The sequence below is a fragment of the Formica exsecta genome, unplaced genomic scaffold, assembly GCF_003651465.1.
Source record: "Formica exsecta isolate Colony F162 unplaced genomic scaffold, ASM365146v1 scaffold393, whole genome shotgun sequence".
Taxonomy (NCBI): Eukaryota; Metazoa; Arthropoda; class Insecta; order Hymenoptera; family Formicidae; genus Formica; species Formica exsecta.
Window position 1 is genome coordinate 729,856 of NW_021851167.1, and position 13,028 is coordinate 742,883.

The 13,028-nt window shown below is 31.0% G+C and overlaps 2 protein-coding genes across 6 annotated transcripts in view; one reads left to right on the top strand and one right to left on the bottom strand.

Moving 5' to 3' along the window:
• The window catches only part of LOC115239714 (ubiquitin-conjugating enzyme E2-24 kDa-like), a 3,953-nt gene extending 3,373 nt beyond the window's left edge, over positions 1 to 580 (top strand). For all 5 annotated transcript variants that reach the window (XM_029814390.1, XM_029814394.1, XM_029814391.1 and 2 more), the window contains 3 exons: positions 14 to 148; positions 242 to 292; positions 430 to 580. In XM_029814390.1, coding sequence (XP_029670250.1) covers positions 18 to 148; positions 242 to 292; positions 430 to 574 — 327 coding nt within the window. In that variant the 5' untranslated portion in view covers positions 14 to 17 and the 3' untranslated portion in view covers positions 575 to 580. The remainder of the gene's footprint in view (positions 1 to 13; positions 149 to 241; positions 293 to 429) is intronic.
• Positions 581 to 4,514: 3,934 nt separating this feature from the next.
• On the bottom strand, positions 4,515 to 12,657 carry LOC115239716 (CD63 antigen-like). The gene is made up of 6 exons (XM_029814397.1): positions 12,346 to 12,657; positions 8,883 to 9,071; positions 8,325 to 8,495; positions 7,890 to 8,114; positions 7,598 to 7,659; positions 4,515 to 5,198 (listed from the first exon to the last, which is right to left on the bottom strand). The coding sequence occupies exons 1-6, from the start codon at positions 12,406 to 12,408 to the stop codon at positions 5,180 to 5,182; spliced, it is 729 nt and encodes a 242-aa protein (XP_029670257.1). The 5' UTR covers positions 12,409 to 12,657; the 3' UTR covers positions 4,515 to 5,179.
• Between the last annotated feature and the right edge of the window lie 371 nt (positions 12,658 to 13,028).

A 13,028-nucleotide genomic window follows, 5' to 3' on the forward strand; every position in this document is an offset into this window, starting at 1 on the left:
TTTTTTACTACAGAATCATGTCGTCAGGAGCAGGATCCAGTGGAACTGGACGAGGACGTGGTTCCTCCTTGGCAGACAATAAACCAGAAAGTAAAGAAGCTAAGCCAAATCCAAAGATGTCAAAAGCTTTAGGAACTTCCGCTAAAAGGTGCAACATATTTTTGTCTCCCACAACGCAATAGCTATATAGCTAATGTGATGGTAATTTGTAGCTACTAAACATATTTAATATTTTTATCAGGATACAAAAAGAATTGGCAGAAATCACATTAGATCCACCTCCCAATTGCAGGTATACTATTATTGTCAACTATATGCAGTGAAATAAAACTTCAGAATTACATTTAAAATGTGGTTTATACTTTATAAGAATAATATATGTGCATAGTAAATTAATTAAAATAAATTTTATTTTATTTTATTTTACAGTGCAGGACCAAAAGGTGATAACTTATACGAGTGGGTTTCTACCATATTAGGTCCCCCAGGTTCAGTTTATGAGGGTGGTGTATTTTTTCTTGATATACATTTCTCACCAGAATACCCCTTTAAACCTCCTAAGGTAGGTTGCTAGTTTTATTAATTCCCAGAAGTCCGAGCGTATTAAATACTTTAATTATCTCTAAGATGTCAGACATATATGAACTTAGCGTCTTTTAAATAATTTCTTATAGTTTTTTATATCATGTGAAGATTTCACAAATGCAAGGTGATTAAAGTCACTTTGTACATATCTGTTCTAAAATATAGATGGTTGCTTATAAAAATATTGGATAGTAAGTGTAATTATAGTTTATATAAAGATGATGAAACGAAGACAGAGAGAGGAGAATAGAGTTTGCTTGATGAGTACTGATATTGTACAGTTTATTATGTAAAGTAAACGCGCTTTGCATCCTTTCCGTTACGAAATTTTCGAGGAATGTAAATATCGCGTGAAGTGCATGTGCGAAATATGCGATTCGCGTAAGTTCCTATATTAAAATTAAATATTCTTGAACTTTAATTTAGTCGACAAACCTTGGCTCTTTATATTTTGTAAGCTAATATGATGTGTGCAGTTTCAACACTATATGAATTAAAGTGGAACAGATAAGTCAATCCTGCCTCGGGTTTGTAAATATAGATCATTATATATAAAATATTACATGTACATGCCCACACGTGTATTTGTGAGAAATTACCGAAATACTAACAAAATATAATAGATCTCGTTATTTCTAAATGTCGTATATATATTAAATAAAAAATAAATGTAGTCATATACGCGCTAAAAACGAGAGCACGCTATATCTGTGAATCCAATCTGAAATTTATAAGCTGTATTAAATTTTCTTGTAAAAAGAAGGCAAATATAGAAAGGAAAAAGCCATTTATTTACGCGATTTCGATAATCTAAAATTTGCAATATGCCGAAAAAGATCAGTTGATCTATAAATGCTTTTTTATTCGCGTGTATAAAAAATATTAATACCAACAAAAAAAAGAACAAGTGTAAGAAAATCAGTCTTATATATATTGATAAATAATGGTCTTTTAAATAATGATATAACGAATGAAATACAATTTATTATACTCTAATGCTGGATAATTATTATTATTCTCACCTGTCCTTTTTTCTTAAATGTAAGTCTCAATTATATAAATTCTACAAGTTTTGTGTTTAGACAAACTTGTAGAAAGGTTCATAGGAAATGGGAAAAGGATCTTAATTAAAAGTGCTGTAAATGGTGTCATTAAATTTATTAGTATACATAAAAGCTAGATAAATATGTGCTAAGGACATGTTGGCTCCTAAAATACCGTAAATTTTATTGTAATAACAAAATTACGTTTGTATCACTTTAACGATATTGTGACTAATTTACGTTTATAGTAAAAATAACATAAGCAGCCAAAATATAAAATTTAGTACAAAATTATTTGTGTGTTGTGTGTGTGTGTGTGTGTGTGTGTGTGTGTGTGTATATATATATATATATACACACATGTATATGTATAAATTGAACTTTTTACTGATGATTGCACCGATCACTCAAGTTTACTAATTCTAATTAGCAATTTTTTATCCCCCCTCTTCTAAAAATCACAACTTTAGTTATCATGTAGATAGAGAAAGAGAAAATTTACTTACGCGCGACTGGCGCTAACCAATGTTGGTGCAATTTGTGTGTTTTTAGACTTTTCATATTATTTAATTGTTCTAGAGAATACTCTTACATATCAATTCTGTTACATATTTGAAACACCCAGAAGTCCGAGCGTATTAAATACTTTAATTATCTCTAAGATGTCAGACATATATGAACTTAGCGTCTTTTAAATAATTTCTTATAGTTTTTTATATCATGTGAAGATTTCACAAATGCAAGGTGATTAAAGTCACTTTGTACATATCTGTTCTAAAATATAGATGGTTGCTTATAAAAATATTGGATAGTAAGTGTAATTATAGTTTATATAAAGATGATGAAACGAAGACAGAGAGAGGAGAATAGAGTTTGCTTGATGAGTACTGATATTGTACAGTTTATTATGTAAAGTAAACGCGCTTTGCATCCTTTCCGTTACGAAATTTTCGAGGAATGTAAATATCGCGTGAAGTGCATGTGCGAAATATGCGATTCGCGTAAGTTCCTATATTAAAATTAAATATTCTTGAACTTTAATTTAGTCGACAAACCTTGGCTCTTTATATTTTGTAAGCTAATATGATGTGTGCAGTTTCAACACTATATGAATTAAAGTGGAACAGATAAGTCAATCCTGCCTCTATATGTATATATAATATGTATATATTTATATGCAAAATACCAATGTTAGTTAATACTGATTACAATAATCATCAGTCTTTCGCGTTGCCTGGTAATACATACAGAAAGTCTAAAATTTTTAATAAAATCTTTGACACAAACAGATGATTTTATACAATCAAAAGGAGCAAACTTTGGATAAGTGCTAGTTTCGATGAGTCTGTATTGCGCATGGTTTGTAGATAATATATCATTGAAATGTTTTCTCTCTCTAATCTCTATTAACTTATAACATAAACGTTACTATGTTAGGCACACTTTAATATCTCATAGCTATTATTTCTATATGTTTCTGCAACTATATGGTTATCCTACGGACGTTCATAACTATTTCTGAGATCTTGTGCATTTGCTATCATGTATATGTGCGAGTGTGTATATGTGTGCCAATGGTAAATTTAAATTATCTCACAACATTATTGTAAAATAGAGTAAATATATATCAATATATTCTGTTCCTATACATATAAATTTTTTGTGATAATTATGTTCTTTATTTTGTTAGACATATATATGTTCTAATAATATTCGATATATGTCCAAAGGAATGTTAGAATTTTTCATGCATTGTATACACAAGACTACAGAAACTTACATAATTCAATTTGAATCGTGGTACTTGAATTCGTGAAATCGACAAGACGCAGTGAAATTTTTAATTATTTTCTTTCGTTTGTTATATGTATATAAATCTAAAAAGAACATCATATATTTTTCCTTATGTATTTAAACATACATAATATTATTTAATGGCACCCAATTAGTTTCAATTTTAACAAATTACATTTTAAGAAACGTTTTTCCTTCAAATGGAAGCAAGTGAATAAATATTAATGTATTATATATATAATAGCTTTATTTTCATATTTAATTCCTTTCCCAATATTATCAAAAACTCTTTTAATATTGGAAAAAAGAATTCTATGATTATATAATATAGAGTTTAAGAAAAGTCTTTTCGTAATTCTGATGTATCACATAATAATTCCTCGATCCGTTATTTCTTTGTTGAAACAACTTGTTACTGAATAAAAATAATCTTGATTTTTTTTTGCTTTGGTCCCAAATATGAATGAACTTAGCATTAAATATGCACAAAAATATTTTTCTGGCAATAGACTGTCAAGAGCATGTAATATAATTAAGTAGAAGATGATCAATATCAGAGTTCATCGATATTACAAGCTAAATTATTGACAGAATAAAGCTAGAGCTACAGCTTCCATTCAATATTTCATTTAAATTGAGCTAAGTGTCAAGATACGCTAATTTTGTTAAATCATTGGTATATAATGTGCAAAATTTTTGTGTATGTCCAATATTACAAAATGATACTATATACATGCATATATGTATATATATATATATATATATATATATATATATATATGCACCGTCGATTACGAATAAGAGTACACTACTTTTTCTGTTTTTGTTCGTAGAACACGGAAAATTATTATATAAATTTATATCAATATTACCACAACATCGTATATATTATAAGTATGAGAGACTGTATCTTTTTTTTCGTCGATGAGGCGTGAAAAACTAATGCAAAGACTTGCGCGCATATACTCAATATGATATACCCTATTTTATGGGAGTATTAAATTATCAGAACACAAGTTTTTATTTGCAATTAAATGCTACATAAATTGTCTATTCTGCACTCTGAGGAAGATGATGCAGAAATAGAGTTTATCTTTTTAGCTTTTTTTTTTTTTTAATAAGTCTGACAAAAAATTAAGAGGAATGATGGTTACATTGAATGCTCTATCTCCTATAATGATACAAATCGTATATAATGCGCAAAAGATTACAAACTTCATGTATAAACATATCACATGAAAAAATAGATCTGTCAGATATTACATCATGGCACATTATTTAACAGGCACCTCGTTATACATGTGCCAAAAATTGATCAACATTCTATTGATATAATCTCTGTAAACAGGATCGTATACATTTTCGACTAGTTTTCTTTTTTCTCTTTTTATTGCTTCTTATACAGCGTGTGATGTATATTTTTTGGCAAATATTGGCAGTAATTTGATATTAAATAGGGGAATGTTAATATTCAAGGCATAGCACTTTTCCCTTTCTTTTTTAGAAGCAAGCAAAAGTCGAGATACCAATTTGCATTCTCTTTACAAAAGTATGTATATGTAATTTCACGTGCATTACATATCGAAGCATCGTTAATTTATCACTGTACACTAAATACTTGTGACATCATTCCTCTTTGGATATATATATATTTATTTGTAAGCACAATAAGAATGATTACGATCGTAATGAATCTACAAATATCAACCAATGTATGATGAACAATATTATGAAAATGCCTCCTAATTGATGGCAGATCAGTGTGCTGTGGTTTCGCTGCAAGTAAAAATATTACATCACTAGGCATAAAACATAAAATATTTAAAAAACATCTAGTGTTACGGCATATTAAGCGATATAATATATATATATATATAATATAAAAAACGAAAACAAAAATAACTTGACGGTTTTCACACACATGTGATATTATTATTAAAATATATAAACTTTAATAACAAGCACTTTATTGCCAACATTGGCTTGAGAAACGATATTTCAGATTATCTACGATAATCAAGTTGAAGCAATTCTATTGCTGTTTGATTGAATATATAAGTGATGTTGCATTGAAATAATTTCATTATGAATTATACGCTTTGCTATAATTCGTATAACATGAATAACTATTACTTTTTTATCTATTTCTATACACTTATACATCTCATAAGACATTTTTCATGATTATAACACTATGTAAACTTTACATTGTGATAAACAACGAAACATCTCAAGTTAGATATATAGTATTTCTTGTTTGTATTGATTCGTAGCATGTGTAGTTAATGTGTAATTGCAAATTGAGGCTAATACTTTCCTTTATTTCCTTTAATTTGTTAAATACGGAAGTTTTTTCATCAATCTAAAGAACACTGTTTAGCCACAAACTAAAAGTAAATTAGAAAAAAAAAAAAAGAACTACTATATTGCGCAGTGACACATGTTACTTTCAATCACAGTTTCTTTGCACATTTCATATTTTCACAAATATAGAACTTTTTTTTTTAACTGGTTGAATATAATTTTCTTAAAATGGATTATATAACATGCAATATAAAAGAAAATGCCCTTCATCATACACCATTAGGTTAATGCTGAAAAAGTATCCATGTACCTTAGTACTTTATTTTACATCTTGAAATATCTAATTAGTTGGGTTTCTTCCAATATTTGAATTTTATCAAAAAAGATAAATGTTTTTTTTTCTATTGCTTAATAATTTTCTCAATATCGAAAATAGAACTCATTAAAAATAAATATATATTATAACAATAGTAAATATAGCAACGAGTTTATATAAATTTGATATATACTCTCTGCATCACACTATATTAAATGCAATATTTGGAAATATATTCAAATATACTTCAATAAGAGCATATATAATATCGATCCAAAAGCAAAATAAAATCTAAGAGATACGGATACTTTTAAAATTTGAAAATGGTACTGCTTAGTATTATAGAAGAGCCTCGACAACAGTATCAATATACCACTGCATCATGCGCGGAATATTATAAAGCAAAAAATACATAGGAACGACAAAGATACATTTTTACTAATAAGCTGAACAAATACTCACGTGAAGCAGACATTAAATAAAAAGAAGCTTTAATCATATTTTTTGTAGGTTAATGCTGAAAAAGTATCCATGTACCTTAGTACTTTATTTTACATCTTGAAATATCTAATTAGTTGGTTTTTCTTTTCAATATTTGAATTTTATCAAAAAAGATAAATGTTTTTTTTTCTATTGCTTAATAATTTTCTCAATATCGAAAATAGAACTCATTAAAAATAAATATATATTATAACAATAGTAAATATAGCAACGAGTTTATATAAATTTGATATATACTCTCTGCATCACACTATATTAAATGCAATATTTGGAAATATATTCAAATATACTTCAATAAGAGCATATATAATATCGATCCAAAAGCAAAATAAAATCTAAGAGATACGGATACTTTTAAATTTTGAAAATGGTACGTACTGCTTAGTATTATAGAAGAGCCTCGACAACAGTATCAATATACCACTGCATCATGCGCGGAATATTATAAAGCAAAAAATACATAGGAACGACAAAGATACATTTTTACTAATAAGCTGAACAAATACTCACGTGAAGCAGACATTAAATAAAAAGAAGCTTTAATCATATTTTTTGTAGTGTGACTTATATAATTTCATTATCGATATTACGGTTATCGTGGCTCAACTATAACAGTATCACAATGACACTGAACGAATTAGATATACATTTATAAAAAAAAATGTAGTATATCTTCGCGAGAATAACAGATAATCTGTTATCATTAATATACAAAGTTGTTCGAGAGCTTATTGTAAAAACATACAAAACATATGTATGTGATGGTTTTACGCCTGATAGATGAGGCAAGGCCCACATACCAAAATAGCAGTGATTGGAAATCTTTAAGTCGTTTGCCTATCACGCACTTTTTAATAAAAAGTAATTACAAACTGTTTCTTTGCAATGTGTTAAAAATAGAAGCGATAAAGGAAAGAAAATATTTTATGTATAATTGTGCATGGTTAAATGGTAACGAAACAAGGGAAAAAAATAGTGACAGCTTGTGTAATAGACCAGGTTTTATACAAGTGCATTTTAGGCTTGCAATGAAAATTTGTGTCTATCAGCTTACACAGTCTCATACTCGCGGCGAATCGAGCGAGCCAAACAGCACGCAAAGATTACTCCAATCAACTAAAAAAAAGGAGAAATGATTGTTTTATTTTCTAAGCAAGTAAACTTTGCTCATTATTATTAGGTATACATGTGAAAATATTATTACATATCCAGCATTATTAATAAAAATAATGTCATAATAAATATCAAAATCTGTTTCTTTTTGTGTATATAATATCTGGTTATGATTAAATTACAATTATTCTTCTAATATAATTTACGATGAAATAGTTTGATTTAAAACTTACTTGTATGAGGGCTATGCCTATGCCCACTCCTCCCAGAATCATAGCATTATTTTCTATAGCAGATTGCAATTTCATCATGCAGCCGTCGCTAAAGGCTTGAATCGAATTTGAATCGCATTTGCTGTTCTGAGAAGGGATTTCCTTGCAGCAGGACTGAGGAACGTTATTGCCTACGAAACCAATATGGGACCAATCTGCGGGAGCATTCATGCCACAGCAATGTAACTGAAATCATTATTTTTACAATTAATTATGAGTTTTAAATAATACAAACGTATTAATAAAAAAAAAGCAGTATAATATTTCTAGCAAGTAAAAATTTTCTTTTTCTATGTATTAATACTTATCATAATGCCATTTCTTATAGCAATGGAAAAAGAGTTAAATGCAAGGATGTATAATATTTATGTATAGCAAATCATTTAATGAACTCACATCGTGCTGCATGATGTCCCACGATCGACGAATATCATCATTACTACTATACTGTCGCATAGTACTATTCAAACGATTTTCTAACATATTACCAACTTCTCCTCTCATCATGTAACCTGTGATTCCAGCGCCCAATTCCAGGGCAAATATCAACAGCAGCAAAACTGAGAACTAAAATTAAAATTATTAAACAGATGTAATACATGGAATTTTGTATTTTAATAAGTGTGTGTGTGTGTGTGTGTGTGTGTGTGAACTTTTCTTAATTATTTATCTTTAAATTTATAATTATACGTCCCTATATAAAAATGTTTAAAAGAAATATGTCTGCAATTTAAATTGATACTTTTTCAATTCTAAGAATTATTAAAAATTTAAATATTTCAATAAAAACTATTTTCATAATTCAGATTTGTCAATTTTTTATAAATGAATTTTAAATCTTGTAATATAAAAGCATCAAATTAATTTATAAATAATTTAATAGATATTACTCAAATCTGTATGTTGCTGTTATGGGAAAAGAGAATTTTTAAAAGCATTTTTATAAACTCATACCGTAATTATCATGCAATGATTTTCCTTCACGGCGCCGCAACATCCAAAGAATGATACAAGGAAGACTATGACACCGACTATTATCATTAAGACTGGTGCTGCAAAGAACCAACTATCCATAAAGTTGTTGTATCCACTGTAGGCAACCAGAATCACCGTGCCCACCGAAATAAATACGATACCGGTGATCTGAAATAATACATAAAATATTCCATATATTTTTTATCTTATACATACTAAATAACGACATAGTAACTTGATAATATTGCATTACATTACATTTTCTCTAACATGTTACGGTAATTTTAGTTTACTTTCACCGTTAAAGATATGCACTACTAAAGTGAAACCTTTCATTAGAATCATTACTAAACATGGAATTTATGTGGGAAACTTCTTATAATATAACATTTAAGATATAAATACCATCCATAAACGTATCATTAACAAAAGCTATTGTGCAGTCATGAGATTTGAAATTACCTATCTCTAAAAAAAAAAAAAAAAAAATTAAGACAGATTTCTGTTCAAAGATATACTTCTTAAGTATAGTTGTGATCGATATTTTGAGTAATTAGGTCAGATATTTAATACTTTTCTGCTGCGATAAGCTTGACTTTAAATGGAAAGCGCCATCGCGTAAGAGTCGCATTGTTTAAATAGGAAGAGAGAAGAACTTTCATAATTACGCCGAATAAATAACTTTCAACGAGACAATTCTTGCTAGTGGATTACGAGAGCGATGACTTTATCGAGATCAAAGATAAAATTCATTTTTATACAAAAATTTACAAGGATAACAAACTCGAATTATGTATATATTAAAGATATATACACATATATGCAAGTTCTTATTATAAAAAGAGCCTCGATTATACAGATTGCATCAATGTGGTTTTAAGTTCGACAGTTATTCTTTTTATATATCTATACAACAATAATAAATAAAATTGTGTAACACATCTATTGTATATTATACAATAGAAGGAGTGATCTGCGCCCATCAAATTCGATTATTCCAAACTATTGGCGCAGAAATGCGGTGCGTGAATATTTCTTCTGAAATCTCGAGCGCGCGTACAACTTTTTCTCGCATCGCTGAGTTTTGTATAATCGTCGCCGGAAGGTCAGCTTTATCAAAGCCGCGACCGCCGGAATTGGTCGGCGTCCTGTCGTCGGATGGATCTGGCTAAATAAAGACATCCAGGCTCGAGCGCGATTGCTGACATATACTATATAGTCGGGGGGGAAGGGGGGGGGAGGAGGAAGAAAAGGCGCGACTGCGACATCGTTTGTAGGTTGTAGGCAGCCCCCGGTTGAGAGAGAGTATAGACCTCTCCCTTTGCGAGCCTATGATTTTTCCTCTACGTGTCTCACCTACGGCTTATCTACGTTCGCGCGTCTCGAGGCTACGCGAAACCGAATCCGACCGGTCGATTCGCTCGTCCTCGAGCGAAGCCTAGATAGCCCGTCGAGAATCGCGCGTACGTCGCCAACAGGTGACTTTATTAGACGAACTTTAAGTATGGATTTATATTGAAAAGTTCAGCGCAACGAGGACACGCGACGACGACGACAACGACGACGATCTATATGGAACGTTCCACAAAACAAAGAGTAGAGCAGAACGTCGTTTCTTGCGTGAAATTTAGAGTTTACCCCCGTTCTTTTTAATGACGTTTTGAACGTCATTAAAAATATAGCAGACTCTTCGTCAAAAGTTGCGGATATAGGTAACGGAGCATTACGTCGTTTAGTTTGATACAAATTTACTTAGGGTTTTAATCAAAGGCTTAATTCTTAAAATGTCAAATGTTGAAATTTGATTAGTTGAAAGAAACAATGATTTTTTTTTTTTTTTTTTTTTTTTTTTTTTTTTTTAAGAGAGGAGACAAGACTTTTACGAGAAAGAATTATATGTTGAATCTGGTACGCTCTGTATAAATACGGTGGTATTTCACGCTGGACGGTCATTAAACGTGCAATAAGGGACGCGCGACAGATACGCCCGTCCCGTAGTCCTTCGAGGTTGCTTTTGTGTCCTAGATCCTTCTGACCATCTATATGGCGACAGTGTTTTATGTGCGTGGATCTTTCGTGTGACAAACGTGACTTTTAATAGTTTTATTATCGCTGACTTTTTAATAAATTCTTCCCCTGTCAATGTGATTAACATTCTCTTGTTATATCCATCTATTACGGATGAAAGCGATAAAGCCAAAGTCTTGTGTAATCCTAGCTCTTTGTAAAATCTGTAACCGATAATTCTACCATCTAGTTAAATATTCGTTTATATAATTTCATTAGTATACATTATATTATTATATTTCTTGGAATATATTTTAGAAATATTTAGATATTTTAAAATATATATTTTTTTTCACTAGATATAAAAAAAAAAAATATTTATTTAAATTGCATTGTACCCGGAATTTTGGAGACGCGAACGTTTGACATGAGCTTTTAATGTAATAGGATTTTGTAAATATTTCAAGTTTTAATGATGGCGGTTGGACGGGCGAACTCTAGATTACGTTAAACGTTGAAGATATCGATCGCCTTCATCCATAACACTTACACCGAGGTTCTGGAACATAAGCACACTACAAAGTTTCCCTCGAGCTGATACCCTCGTACCTATATCATTTATTCAGAAACTCTGTACAGTTTCGGTCACGCCATATACAATATCGATTAGATTATTACTATCATTGCGAATTATCGGCATTAGATCAAATATAAATCAATATGAAAAAAATCTGTGGAAAAATCATAAGATTTTTTTAAATTCCAAATACGCGAGAATAATAGAAAAGATCTCAAGGATTTCCTCCTGTATTATATACATGTATTGTAAATGTCTTTACGTGCTATGTAACACGCCCAAGATCTCGCCTTACGTCGATATTATCGAGATTTTTTATTACGAAACGCGTAGCACTCGGCGATTATAGTCGCGATAATAAATGTAATAAACATGTTATTCTGATATAATCAATATTGCAAATATAATGCATTTATCATTTGCAAAATATACAATATGGGTAAATATTACTTGCACTAAAAATATTACCGAATAAATGGCGGAGAAATATTTACAAATATTGACAAATATTCCGAATAATTAAATGAAGCATCTGTAAAAAATTCGTATACCGGAAGCAGAAAAAATTACAACTGTACATATCATAATTTACATACAAGACAGAAATGATTCATCGCTCACGAGCGGAACGGATAGCGGTGTCAAAAGTTTGTCGTTGGGATAAGCATCGAGGGATCAACGATCCCGGGATGCCGCTCCAGCAGCTTGACCGATATACGTACACGAAACAAAGCCCGCCCAACGCGGCGACGACGCGGCGGGACGCCGAGAATAGCGGCTCGAATACAGCGGAGAGAACGCAACGTAATACTTTGTCGTCGTCGTCGTCATTCCCCTTGTACATACACCGTTACTCACCGCGAATATCAGGTTGAAGAGGAACAGCAGATATTTCACGCAAGTCATACCGCCGGACACCATTTTCGTCACTCTCACTGTATGCGAACTTTTCTTCGTGAATCACTGAATGCGACGTTCGCGCGACGTCTGCGAATATTATTCGCCGAGTATAACGCGGAAGCGAAACGGCTGCCTCTCTCTTTCTTAACTACGTGCTTTCTGCCTTGTCTCCTCGATACGTCTACAACGGCCCGTGCACTCGTGATGCTCGCGCGTCGACTGTTCGCCGTCAAATGCGCCGGGCCGGACTGCGTATTTTTGTTGTTGCGCGTATACGCTCGCGATGCGCGCGCATCCGCCCCGATGATGTCGGCCAGGGCCGTATCCCTCGTTCAGCGAAAATGGGATGATGACGTTTCCATCGGGTGCGACCGGAAAAAATATCAAGATAATCGTGCAATTTTTTGCAATTTTTTTAATATAAAAATTTTATTTAATCATATTATCAATTATTTATTTTATTTTATTATATTATCAATTATTCATTAATTATATCGCATGGTGCGCGTGATATATTCTTTTTTATATAATTATTGTGTTAAGATGAATTATGGCGTGTAATAAGAGACTCTTCTTTCACCGAGAGTACTTTCAACTTCCGGACTATATTATTTATATGAGAAGTAGATTCTCCGCTTATG

Coding starts and splice junctions, on each gene's coding strand:
- LOC115239716 (XM_029814397.1), bottom strand. CDS start 12,408: ATGGTGTCCGGCGGTATGACTTGCGTGAAATATCTGCTGTTCCTCTTC. Junction 9,072..12,345: donor TCTTCAACCTGATATTCGCG/GTGAGTAACGGT, acceptor GTATTATTTCAG/ATCACCGGTATCGTATTTAT. Junction 8,496..8,882: donor ATCATTGCATGATAATTACG/GTATGAGTTTAT, acceptor TTTTAATTTTAG/TTCTCAGTTTTGCTGCTGTT.